This window comes from Puma concolor, chromosome D2 (assembly GCF_028749965.1).
Source record: "Puma concolor isolate L17-30 chromosome D2, mPumCon1.1.hap2, whole genome shotgun sequence".
NCBI lineage: Eukaryota > Metazoa > Chordata > Mammalia > Carnivora > Felidae > Puma > Puma concolor.
In genome coordinates, this window is record NC_141677.1 from 30,514,479 (window position 1) to 30,528,634 (window position 14,156).

At 38.7% G+C, this 14,156-nt stretch overlaps 1 protein-coding gene across 2 annotated transcripts in view; it reads right to left on the reverse strand.

Annotated features, from left to right (window-relative positions):
- Positions 1 to 6,532: 6,532 nt before the first annotated feature.
- Positions 6,533 to 14,156, reverse strand: part of SLC25A16 (solute carrier family 25 member 16) — a 53,903-nt gene continuing 46,279 nt past the window's right edge. Inside the window, exons 8-9 of one of the 2 annotated variants that reach the window (XM_025917706.2) lie at positions 11,238 to 11,306; positions 6,533 to 8,482 (exon numbers count right to left, since the gene is read on the reverse strand). In XM_025917706.2, coding sequence (XP_025773491.1) covers positions 8,377 to 8,482; positions 11,238 to 11,306 — 175 coding nt within the window. In that variant the 3' untranslated portion in view covers positions 6,533 to 8,376. The remainder of the gene's footprint in view (positions 8,483 to 11,237; positions 11,307 to 14,156) is intronic. The other variant, XM_086679878.1, reaches the window with a different exon arrangement.

Below are 14,156 nucleotides of genomic sequence, written 5' to 3' on the forward strand. Positions count from 1 at the left end.
TTATGCATTAGGAAAATTGGGGGTGTTCTTAATCTGGCCCAGACAAATATTCTCGCATTTTCTCTAGACACGCCAACGCATGCTCAACACACACTCTTAGAACAGAACCAATTACCCAAACCCAGGCGTCCCTTGTTAGCATGCAGAATTTTCTATTCTTTTGGGAGAAAACCTCGCCTTTTTTTTCCAGAAAATTGAGAAAATAGAAGCCATCAGGTAGGAATTTCCTCATGATACCATGACTTTCTACAAAAGTACTAATATCCGTGCTTGTCTTATATCCTCTTTCCACTTTTTCAACAGTGGACAAAGTCCACTGATCAATGAACAATCCTATTTGTACTCATTCAAGGGCCTTTTTTTCTTCAGCTACTCCGTCATTCTCTTGTATCATCAATGTGGACCTCACTAGTAGGTTCCTCCCAGACTTGTAATGTGGCCGTGTCTCCCACCTTTAAAAGATGTTACCTTGGGGAGCCTCGGTGGCTCCCTTGGTTGAGTGTCTGAATTTGACTAAGGTCCTGATGTTGCTGTTGGTCAGTTAGAGGCCCTGCATTGAACTCTCTGCTATCCCGGAAGAACCTGCTTTGGATCATCTGTCCCCCTTACTCTCTGCCCCTTCCCTGCTGGTCCCATCGCAAAATAAATAAACTTTAAAAAATAAATAAAACAAAATAAAATAAAAGATGTTGCCTTGATGGATTTACTCCATCTCTCTCTTGGCCATCCTGAGAGCAAAACTTTATTTTTTTATTTTTTCAGTAATCTCTACACCTAACATGGGGCTTGAAGTCACAATTTGAAAGAGTCACTGGCTCCACTGACTGACCCAGCCAAGTGCCCCTATCCTCCCATTTAAAAATAATCTTTATGGGGCAGCTGGGTAGCTCACTGGGTTAACCATCTGATTCTTGATTTTGGGTCAGGTCATGATATCATAGTTCTTGAGTTTGAGCCCTTCATGGGGCTCTCAGCTGACAGCCTGGAGCCCGCTTGGGATTCTCTCTTTCTCTCCCTCTCTCTCTGCCCCTACCCTACTCTTAATTTTAAAAAATCAAAATAATCGTTATTAAAAGTTGTCTTTTATATTCGTGTTTATTCATACAAAATTATGAGAAATTTCTTGGGGGGAGAAAAAAGCCTTGCCTGTAATAGATACAGATTTTCTTCCTTCCTTCCTTTCTTTCTTTCTTTCTTTCTTTCTTTCTTTCTTTCTTTCTTTCTTTCATGTCTATTTTTGACACAGAGAGAGAGAAAGAGAGAGAGCAAGCACGTGTGGGGTAGGGGCAGAGAGAGAGAGGGAGACACAAAATCCAAAGCAGGCTCCAGGCTCTGAGCTGTCAGTACAGAGCCCCATGCAGGGCTCAAACACATGAACCATGAGATCATAACCTGAGCCAAAGTCAGAGGGTTAACGGATGGAGCCACCCAGGCGGCCCAATACATACAGATTTTCTACCTGTGACACCACACTCATCTGGTTTTCCCCCAACCTCACAGGCCCTCTTCAATCTCCTGTATTGTTTCTTCATTTTCTGCCCAATCTGTAAATGTTGGAAGTCCTCAGAGTTCAGTTTCTGGACATATTTTTCTATCTACCAGTTCCCTAGGTTTTTTCAGACATTGTCATGGCTTAATTTTATTATTATTTTTTTATTCTCGTGGCTTTAAATACCATCTCTATCCTGCCAATTCTCACATTCATGTGTATAGGCAAGGCTTTTCCTCTGAATTCAAAAACACAACTACTGCTTGATATCTACACTTAGCAATATGGGGGGGGGGGGTCTTTAATTATAACATGGCCAAAATGGAATTTTTATTTTCTTGACAGACCTATTATTCTTCTCAGTAATAGCACTATCGACCCAGAAGACAAGGCTAGAAACTCAGAAGTCATCCTGATTCTTTTCTGTTACTACTCACATCCAATCCATAGGCAGACACATAGATTCAACTTCTAAAACTATCTTAAATCTCTTCATTCGTTTCCATCTCCACTGTCACTACCCTATCATTGTCTCTAACCTAGAAAACTGCAACACACTGTTTTGTTCTAAGTTTATTTATTTATTTTGAGAGAGAGGGAATGCATGCATGTAAGCAGGGGAGGGGCAGAGATTTTATTTTTAAGTAATCTCTAAACCCAACGTGGTGCTGGAATTTACAACCCTGAGATCAAGAGTCACTCTGTCTTCTGACTCAGACAGCCAAGTGCCCCGGTCTCTTCTGTTCTAATGTGATTGTTTTTTGTTTTTGTTTTTATTTTTATTTTGAGAGAGAGAGAGAGAGAGAGTGTGTGTTTGAGTGGATGGTGCGGGGGGGGTGGTGCAGTGGGAGAGTGAGAGAGAATCCCAAGCAGGCTCCACACTCAGCACGGGGCCAAAAGTGGGGCATGATCCCACAACTGTGGGACAAAGACCTGAGCCAAAATCAAGAGGCAAGTGATCAACTAACTGAGTCACACAGGCACCCCTAAAGTGATTAGTTTTTATAATGAATCAATGGTGAATTTTGCTAAGTACTTTTTCTGCATCTATTGAAGGATCATGTGCATTTTCTCCTTTATTCTGTTATTATTGAAAATTACGGACTTTATTAAACAATTTGGCAATCCTAGGATAAACTCGGATGTATCTCTGGGTTTGATTTGCTAATGTGTTGACTACTTTATTTTTTATTTATTTTATTTTTAATTTTTTTAATGTGTATTTATTTTTGAGAGCAAGAGACAGAGAGTGACTGGAGAGGGACAGAGAGAGGGAAACAAAGAATCCAAAGCAGGTTCTAGGCTCCGAGCTGTCAGCACAGAGTCCAACATGGGGCTGGAACTCACAAACCACGAGATCATGACCTGAGAGGAAGTCTGACACTTAAACGACTGAGCCACCCAGGAGCCCCTATTTTCTTTTTTTAAAGTAATCTCTACACCCAACTCATGACCCTGAGATCAAGAGTCACATACTCTACTGGCTGAGTCAACCAGGTGCCCCAATTTGATTATATGTTGTTAAGGATTTTCCAATCTTTGCTTTTGAAAGATACTGGTCTATAATTTTCTTGTAACAACTTTGTCAGGTTTGGATATCAAAGTTATGCTGGCATCATAACATGAGTTGGGAAGTGTTCTTTGTCTTTTAATTTCTGAAAGTTTATAGATTCTTTCTTTCTCAGATGTTCATTAGAATTCACATCTGAGTCTGGAGTTCCTTTTTTTTTTTTTTCCTTTTTTAAAGATTTTATTTTATTTTTTAAAGTTATTTACACCCAGAATAGGGCTTGAACCCACAAACCCAAGATCAACAGTTGCACACTCCACTGACTGAGCCAGTCAGGGACCTGGAGTCTGGAGTTTCCTTCTGGAAGAATTTTTGATGAATTCAATTTTTTAAATTGGCTGTGAAGATTTTTTTCATCTATGGTAGTTTCTATGGTGTGATTTTCAAGGCATCTGTCCATTTCATCTAAATTGTTACATTCCTTGGCAAAGAGTTATTTAGGAATGCCTTGTTATCTTTTTAATATTCGTAGGATCCACGGGCGCCTGGGTGGCTCAGTCGGTTGAGTGTCTGACTTCAGCTCAGGTCACGATCTCGCAGTTTGTGAGTTCAAGCCCCACGTCAACTTCTGAGCCATCAGCCCAGAGCCTGGAGCCTGCTTCCGATTCTGTGTCTCCCTCTCTCTCTGCCCCTCCCCCGTTCATGCTGTCTCTCTCTGTCTCAAAAATAAATAAACGTTAAAAAAAATTTTTAAAAAGTATTTGTAGGATCCCTAGTGATGTCCTCTTTTTAATTCTTTTTTAAAATTTTTAATGTTTATTTTTTTTAATTTTTTTTAATGTTTGTTTATTTTTGAAGGAGAGAGAGAGTGTGAGTGGGGGAGGGGCAGAGAGAGAGAGAGAGAGAGAGAGAGGGAGGGAGAGAGAGAGAGGCACAGAATCTGAAGCAGGCTCCAGGCTCTGAGCTGTCAGCACAGAACCCGAAGTGGGACTCAAATGCACAAACCATGAGATCATGACCTGGGCCAAAGTTGGACACTCAACTGACTGAGCCACCCAGGTTCCCCTTTTGATTTCTGTTTTAACTGCAAACTTTGTGGACAAAGTAGAGTGATCTTTGTAAAAACATAATCAGACAGTTTTATTCCCCTGCTGAAAACCTTCAAGCATTTCCCATTGTATTTAGGATAAAAAACAAAATTATTACCATATCCTTTAGAGCCCTCAGTGGTCTGGCCTTTGTCTATTTCTCCAACCCCATTTGTTGCTACTCATTCACTCACAAAGTTTCATTCACAGTGGACTTTTGACAATTCCTATGCAAGCCAAGCTGTTTCCTGTTTGAGGCTATTCTCTTCACCTGAGGCCATTCTGCCCCCACAATTCTGCATAGTTATTTCCTTTTTATCCTCCATGTGTCAGCTTAAAGTATAGCATATTAAAGAAACTTTTCCCTGATGATTCTAAAGTAGTTCTCTGATCCTTACACCCAACAATTATTCTCTATAATGTGGCCTATTTACTTAATAAGCATTTTCCATAAACTATCATAATTTTATTGATTATGTTTATTGACATGTTCCAAATTTATTTGACGTTAGAGTGTCATCTAAATAGGATATTACTGGGGCGCCTGGGTGGCTCAGTCGGTTAAGCATCCAACTTCCACTCAGGTCGTGATCTCCCAGTTCATGGGTTTGAGCCCCACATCAGGCTCTGTGCTAACAGCTCAGAGCCTGGAGCCTGCTTCAGATTCTGTGTCTCCTTCTCTCTCTACCTCTCCCCCGCTTGTGCTCTCTCTCTCTCTCAAAAATAAACATAAAAAATGTTTTTAAATAGGATACTACTGTGTTGAAGTATAGCATCATGGCTAGCAGAGTAGGCTGTAGATTCACTGGCTGAATTTGAATCCTAGATCCACCACTAACTGTGTGAATTTGGGCAAGTTATTTGATCTCCCTGGGCCTCCGTTATTCCATGTGTAAAAAAGGGATATCAAATAGTACCTATCTTATAGTTGTTGTAGAGATAGAGTTAAGGCATTGAAAGCGCATAAAACAAAACCTGGAATATAGTAGGTCCTCAGGAAATATGCATGACTTATTTGTCATCAATTTCTGGGGCCTAACGGTGTCTGTTTTTCAAAGAATTGATGTGAGGAATTGTGTAAAGTGTTCAGTTGTTATCCAAGTATGTCAGGTATCATTGGCCCAACTCCTCAAGGCAATGCATTATTCACATAATATAGGTTTTATTATTTGCCATTCATCTTTGCTCAAATTAGCAACAAGACATTTCCTTCCTTCCTTTCTTCCTTCCGTTCTCTTTTCTTTTTTTTTCTTTCTTTCTTTCTTTCTTTCTTTCTTCTTTCTTTCTTTCAGACAGAGACAGCATGAGCAGGGGGAAAAGCGAGAATCCCAGCACAGAGCCCAATGTGGGCCTCAGACTCATGAAACTGTGAGATCATGACCTGAGCCGAAACCAAGAGCTGGATACTTAATTGGAGGAGCAACCCAGGCGCCCCAGTAACAAGACATTTCTATGAAACAAAACAAATGAATTTCTTAATTGTTCTTCCCATGGTCTAATTGTGCCTTATTTCTGCCTACTGAACATAAGGTCTCCAAAAACGGGGACTGAGCCTTCCTTTTTCCCATCAGTATACATCACTGAGCACCTATTATGGTGCCACATCCTGTGCTCCTTATAGGAAATGAAGGCATGGCTGTGCTTTGGAGAGAACCAGTTCAGGGGACACAGGTAAAAAGGTAATTATCATAAAGTGTGGTACATACTGTATTAGAAAGATACATGGTGTTAGATGCTACTGAACATTCAAATCAGACTATAAGTACAGCTAACAGATCCCCCAAGGTAAGCCCCCCATTATGCTGATACAATGCCTGACACACAATGGATGTTGAATACCCAAGGGGAGAATAGTGTAAGATATTAGTATATATACCCATTAAACTTTCTTTTTTAAAAAGTTTTATTTATTTAATGTTTATTTATTTTTGAGAGAGAGAGCGTGAGCCGGAGAGGGGCAGAGAGAGAGAGGGAGCCAGAGGATCCGAAGCAGGTACCAGGCTCTGCACTGACAGCAAAGAGACCAATGTGGGGCTTGAATTCACGAACCTCGAGATCATGACCTGAGCCAAAGTCGGACACTTAACTGACTGAGCCACTCGGGCGCCCCTACCCATTAACCATTCTAACTCCATACCCTTGAAAACTAGGAGTGGTACCTCACTTACTGCCTAGACCAGACCACTGTCCCATTCTATAGATCAAAGGGGTATTCTCAAAAAAGGCAGTAAAAGAGTAACAATGGAAATCAAAACAGAAATAGTCAGTCTTCAGTGGAAGGTAACCTGGCAAGATACACTTTGGGTCATCAATCTGAAATATATCAAAAATAGCTATAGTCATTATTTTAAATATTCTTGCATTCTGACTATTGATGTTTATCATTTGTGCTTTAATAATGTGAATAGTTAAAAAAGAGAAATAATGGTCCAAATATGAATAAAATTCTGTAACATAGAATGCAAATTTTTATTAAAAAAAATATTTGCAGTCCTCTTTTATTGATAACATAACTGAGATATTTATTTCATACATTTAAATTATCTTGTGACTTGATAACAATATTTAGCTACAGTATAGCCCAGAAATGAAAATATACAAAATACTTTCAAGAACACACGTATTTCTACCTGTGGGGTACACTTACAAATCATACGAAGACACATATTTATTTTAAAATAAAGACTTTGAAAATGAAACCAGTTCATCTAATTTTTACCAAAGTATGACAAGAAATCTTTTATGCAAACAAAATTAAAATTGAAGCAGAAGTAACACTTTTCGACTTAGTTTTCTAATGTCCTAAAAATCACATCAATTAGATGGTAACTAGACTATTGTGGTGATTTGTTTTGCAGTAAATACAAATATTGAATCATTACATTGTGCACCTGAAACTAATATATTGTTATATGTCAATTTTACCTCAATAAAAAAAATTATAAAGTTAGAGCAGTTAAAATAGTTTGCATTGATCAAAAAAAATCACATCAATTCTACAAATTGCTATGTCTGAGGACAGAACTGTATTTGTTCCCTTTCCACTTCTGTCATGCTTACAGTAAAAGATAGAAAGTACTCTAAACACAATAAATGGAATTCTTATATTTTAAACCATTTTAATATAAAGGATAGCAAATCAAATCAGTTTTATGTTTCTACTTAAGTTTATATTGCACTAAAATTATTTTACATGGAAGAACTAGTTGATGTATCATGACAAAATACCTTAGAAACATTCTTTGACATTCACATCTATATTAATAGATATTTCACAGTTCACTTAAATAAGTTTTCTAGTATATACCAAATCATCTAACAAAAACAAATCTATAATGCTAATCTGTTTTGAGAGCAAAGATATTCAGTATTTATTATTACTGCCTTTGGGAAATATATTGACTTTTAAAAACAAATTTAGGTCAGTCATAGTACCTAGTAATAACATTTGAGCAACACCTGAAAATTCTTCATTTATTGTTGAGCTTCTACAAGGCTAATTTTTAAATACAGCATTTATTTTATTTAAAAACAAAGAGAAAAAGTGTCAGTCCTTTTATGCAGTGGAGCAGAATTATGAGAAGAGAGATACTAAGAATAATGTTCAATGCTGGCTTCTAAACTACTTCCCTCCCACCCCCCTGCCGCCCCAGTAATCTCTACACCTAACATGGGGTTGGAATTTATGACTCCGAGATTAAGAGTCTTAATCTCAGCTTTTCTGGCTGAGCCAGCCAGGTGCCCCCTAAGCTACATTTTATAAACATTAAAATTCAGTTCTCATCATTCTGCTGCAATATAACCAAGCCTGTTTATTACAATAATAATAACCAATGTTAGAGTCTTTGAAAATCATGATTATACTTAAAGCTTGGAATTAAAGCATGATAAAGCCTAATGGCAACCTCTTGAATCCCATTTTAAGTTAGTGCTACTCCCAAAAAACATTTTAAAACAGTTTCAAATAACCTAACTGATTAGCCAGCATCAGCTTAGGAATTTTTTTCAATGTTCTCAGTTATAACTTTTGGCATCAAAAAGCACGGTAAGCACTTTTGATTTGTTATGAATAAAAAAATCAAGTACTAAAATACCAGTGGTTCCTGTGACTAGGGAAATAGCCCCCTTCAAGTAATGTTCCCCTCAAAATTAAAAGAACATTTATGTCTCCCTGTGAGAGTTTACTCAGGAAAAGAAATCACGATTTTCTTCAGTTGAGGTGAAAAAACTGCTTCATAAGTTCGTATGTTGTAAAAGCCACTGCTTGAGAGGGAATACAGCGAATGTAATTAAGAGATAAGCCACGATATAATCCTCTTCGAATTCCATGATGTCCATAGACATACTTCATAGTCTCCCACATGGTACTGAAAGACAATAGTTAAATGATGACACCTTTATGCCCACTGATGAGATATTTTCAGGATCCATAATAGCATTTTTAAAAGAAGTCAAAATGTCAAGGGCACCTGGGTGGCTCAGTCAGTTGAACATCTGACTTTAGCTCAAGTTATGATCTCACAGGTTCGTGACTAAGATCCCCACATAGCTCTCTGTGCTGACAGTGAGGAGCTGCTTGGGATTCTCTCTCTCTCCTTCTCTCTCTGCCCCTCCTCTACTCACCAGATCTTCTGTCTCCCTCTCAGCCCCTCCCACACACCCTCTTTCCCTTTCCTTCAAAAATAAATAAACATTTAAAAATAAAAAAGCCAAAATGTCATCTTGAATAGCTTTTGGAAAGCAAGTGTTAAAACAAGATGAAAATGCACCATAAAACAGCAATTCATTCCAAACAAGTACAAGCATTATACACAGAATTGCCGGCTCATTAATACAATTTACTTTGTTTGGACTATGTAAAATTTACTGGCAACACTATATCATAAAAATATTTGAAATATTTATGTATTCTTTTTGAGGGATGTATGCTCAGTTGCCCATCAAGCTTCCATTTCAACTCAAGTTTTATACTACAACTAGCAGATGGTTATAGAACTAATGGTTAAAGGACTATCAGATATAGGCAATAAAGACTTTCTAGTTTCAGTGTTCCTTCCTTTCAAACCAACATTTTGGCTTTTGCCTTTCTCTTTTGATAGGCAATCTGGACTAAAATCTTCAAAAAACCTTTTAGGCAATTCAAAGTCCTGAGCAAATGTTCTGCTCTTCCCCTGAGGAACAACACACCACCCAGAAAACAGAATGATTCTAAATCTCTACAGATTATAGAAAACTCTAGAGCTGTGCTGGGTAATGATGGTAGCCACTAGCCATACATGGTTAGTGAGCACTTAAAATGTGGCAAGTCCAAATTGAAATGTGCTGTCAGTATTAAATACACCCTGGATTTCAAACACTTAGTTTCTTTATTTTTTTAATGTTTTTAAATGTTTATTTGTTTTTGAGAGAGAGAAAGAGAGAGAGAGAGAGCAAGCCAAGAAGGGGCAGAGAGAAAGAAGGAGACACAGAATCTGAAGCAGCCTCCAGGCTCTAGCTGTCAGCACGGAGCCGGATGTGGGGCTCGAACCCACGAACCGTGAGGTCATGACTTGAGCCAAAGTCTGGGCTTAACTGACTGAGCCACCCAGGTGCCCCTCAAACACTTAGTATTAAAAAAAGGATGCAAAGTCTTGAGATGTTGAAGTGATAATATTTTTGACATATTAGGTTAAATTAAAATATTTAACTTTTTTTTAAGTTTATTTATTTAAGTAATCTCTACACCCAACATGGGGCTCGGACTCACAACCCCAAAATCAAGAGTTGCATACTCCTCACAATGAGCCAGCCGGGTGCCCCTAAATTAAAATATTTTAAAACAGTCATCTGTTTTTTTATACTTTTTTTTTAATGTGGCTACCAGAAAATTTTAAATTATATAAGTGGCTCACATTATATTTCTATTTAACCAAGCTGCTCTAAAGTGATTTTTTAAATTTTTTCTTTTTTTGAGAGAGAATGAGAAAGAATGCGCATGAGCACATGTGCAAGTGAGTGAGGGTGGGACAGAGACAGAGGGAGAGAGAGAATCCCAAGTGGGTCTCAGAGCTGTCAGCGCAGAGTCTGACTCAGAGCTCAGTCTCCCAAACCATGAAATCATGACCTGAGCCAAAATCAAGAGTCTGACACTTGACCAACTGAGCCACCCAGGTGCCCCTAATGTGAATTTTTAACAAACTTTTAAATAATCTTTACACCCAACATGAGGCTCAAATTCAGAACCTCAAGATCAAGAGTTACACACTCTTCCAACTGAGCCAGCCAGGTGCCCCTAAAGTGAAATTTTTTTTTTTTTTTTTCAACGTTTTTTATTTATTTTTGGGACAGAGAGAGCATGAACGGGGGAGGGGCAGAGAGAGAGGGAGACACAGAATCGGAAACAGGCTCCAGGCTCCGAGCCATCAGCCCAGAGCCTGACGAGGGGCTCGAACTCACGGACCGCGAGATCGTGACCTGGCTGAAGTCGGACGCTCAACCGACTGCGCCACCCAGGCACCCCTAAAGTGAAATTTTTAATAGGGATTGGGACTTGGGGTGCCTGGGTAGTTCAGTCAGGTAAGCGTTGGACTTCACCTCAGGTCATTATCTCACGGTTCCTGAGTTCAAGCCCCGTGTCAGGCTCTGTGCTGACAGCTTGGAGCCTGGAGCCTGCTTCGGATTCTGTGTCCCCCTCTCTCTCTCTGCCCCACCCATGCTTGTGCTCTGTCTCTCTGTCTTTCAAAAATGAATAAACATTGGGGCGCCTGGGTGGCTCAGTTGGTTAAGCATCCGACTTCGGCTCAGGTCGATCTCACGGTCCGTGAGTTCAAGCCCCGCGTCCGGCTCTGGGCTGATGGCTCAGAGCCTGGAGCCTGCTTCCAATTCTGTGTCTCCCTCTCTCTCTGCCCCTCCCCTGTTCATGCTCTGTCTCCCTCTGTCTCAAAAATAAATAAACGTTAAAAAAAATTAAAAAAGAATGAATAAACATTAAATATATATATAGAAGTGATAATATATATATATGGATTGGGACTAGATTGAAAGTTTGTAAATTTACCAAAGGATACTATGGAAGATCTGAACTACTGGTAAGACCACAGTCCTATCTCTATACCTACTTTAAACATTACATTTCCTAAAGAAAAGGAACAATGACAAATGGAAAACTTACAGGCACTTTTCAAATTCTGGAAGAACAGTTCCTAATTGCATTCGCCGACGAGTTACATCAAACGGGTAGCTAAAAGAAGAAAAAGGCAGAAGGATATAAAAATGATTTCTAGCATTCTACTCAACAATTATTGAATACAAAGTCCTACATGTTATTTCCCTAGGAAATAATGTGTTCTTATACCTTTATTGTTTTGTCTAATTTAGGAGTCAGGACATAAGCACATGAATACAATCAAACAGCAATAAAGAGGTCTTGCCTTTGCTTATGTGGTTCTATTGGGTTAGATGATTCTCTCTCATCACCACAATATAGAGTTCATTCCTCAAGGCCAAATTCAGTGCCACTTTCTGAAGAAACAAACTGGGTATTTTTCATTGTTGGAACCCTAGGACAGGGTTTCTCAACTTCGGCACTATTGACATTTTAGGTTAGATAATTCTTAATTGTGAGGATCTATCCTATTCAATGTAGGATGTTTAAGCACATCCCTGGCCTCTACCCACTCCATGCCAATAGCATAACCCCAGCTGTGACAGCCAAAATTGTCTCCAGATATTAATAAATGTCCACTGGAGGCAAAATCACCTCTAGTTAAGAACCACTACTCTAAAAATATTCAGCAAGCCCCCTTGTATACAGTAGACCAACAAAAAATTTTCCTTAAAGGCAAAAATTAACAATACAGATACTGCATCTAGAGAACAGAGAAAATTCTGTTAAAAAAAAATCTGCCCGAGGGGCACCTGGGTGTCTCAGTTGGTTGAGAGTCCAATTCTTGGTTTCAGCTCAGGTCATGATCTCACAGTTCGTGAGCCTGAGCCCCATATTGGGCTCTGTGCTGACAGTGTGGGGCCTGCTTGGGATTCTCTCTCTCTGCCCCTCCCCTGCTTATGCTCTGTTTCTCTCTCAAATTAGGTACACTTAACTAAAATAAAATAAAATAAAATAAAATAAAATAAAATAAAATAAAATTAAATTAAATTAAATTAAATTAAATTAAATTAAAATGCCTGAAATGAAATATACAAAAGGAATCTCTCTTAAGAGTGGGACCCCAGGTGATTTTTTTAAATTACTTTTATTTTGCTAATATTGACTACTTGTCAATGTAGTTAAACAATTTATGTAATTTATCTCATTCCATCTTCATAATTGCATGAAATAGGTATTGTTATCCCAACATTAAGAAAATTGAATCTTACATTCTCAAGTGTCACAAAGCTGCTTTTTACTTTCCTATTCAAAGATCTCCATGGTACCTAATACATACTTAAGTGATATATGACAAAAATAATGATATATTTGTATAATTATACATATATATATATATACATACACACATACATATATATATATATATTTTGTGTGTGTGTGCAAAAAGGTGATTTTATCAAAGCATGGGGACAGGACCCGTGGGCAGGAAGAGCTGCCTATATTTATATTCATAATGAAATGTTATAATTAAAAAAACATGTGGGGCTCCTGGGGGGCTCAGTCAGTTGAGTGTCCAACTTCGGCTCAGGTCAGGATCTCAAGGTTTGTGAGTTTGAGCCCTGTGTCGGGCTCTGTGCTGACAACTCGGAGCCTGGAGCCTGCTTAGGATTCTGTCTCCTTCTCTCTCTGCCCCTCCCCCATTTGTGCTCTCTCTCTGCCTCTCAGTAAAAAAAAATTTTTTTAATAATTAAAAAACATGTTTTTTTTTAACCAAACAGCTTAAGAAATAGCATTACCAATAATTGAAGTTCTGTATGCATTTCAATAGCATCTCTAGGAATTATTTTTTAATGGGGTAGTGAGAAGAAGAAATTTTATGGGAATCAAGGGAACAAAAACCTCAGTCTGAAGGATTCAGTTTCCAAGCCGGAAAAGACATATGTGAGTAGAAGGAATTGGTTAGTAGAAGGGAGAGAATGTAAGAAGACAAGGTACAAGGATTAGAATACGGGAAAGAACAATGGGAAAGAAAGAAAATAGCATTCTAGGCAATGTTCTACAGTAACAAACAGTAACACATAGTGAGTATTTGGATACGTACAATGTGAAAAATGGTTTCAAGGTATTATTAGGGCTAGAAGATTAATGGTTATCAATAACAAATAAGAAAGCTGGGAGCTGAGGATTGTCACCAAGAGGAAAAAAGGAATTAATATCTGAACTATGGAGTTTGCACTGATGGCAGAAGTCCAAGCAGAAATATCTAAGAGCTTGCTATACAGAAGTAATGGAGAGGAAGTAATGGAGAATTAAATAAAATTTGTTATCTGTGCAGAGGTGACCACTGAAACCATAAAGATAGATGAGCTATTCTACACATTTATGGGAAGAGCATAGGACCAAAGCCAGGCTGCGCCTTAAAATATCAGCATGGATAGGAAGAAAGAGGAAGATATGAATCAGTAAGATACTTGAAAAGGTGGGGGTGGGTGGGTTGGGAAGGCAGATGGCCAAGGAGAGGTACTGTTACAAAACTGAAGGAACTAGGGGCGCCTTGGGTGGCTCAGTCGGTTGAGTGTCCGACTTGGGCTCAGGTCATGATCTCGCGGTCTGTGAGTTCAAGCCCTGCGTCCGGCTCTGTGCTGACAGCTCAGAGCCTGCAGTCGGCTTCAGATTCTGTGTCTCCCTAGCTCTCTGCCCCTCCCCCACTTGCACTCTGTTTCTCTCTCAAAAATAAACATTAAAAAAAATTTACAAAAACGAAGGAACTAGAACAATTGGAAGGAAGCAAAAGAACTAAGAGGGAGCCTTTGGATCTGGTAAGAGTCAATGGGTATAGAATACAGTTTAAGAAAAGAAATGAGAAAGAAAAGATTTTAAGGATCTAGATTGGAAGTGAGTAGTAGTAAAGAAAAAGGTAGGAGCAAGAAGAGAATCAAAATAACTAGAGGTGATCATGTTTCTACAAATGAGCAAGGTTCC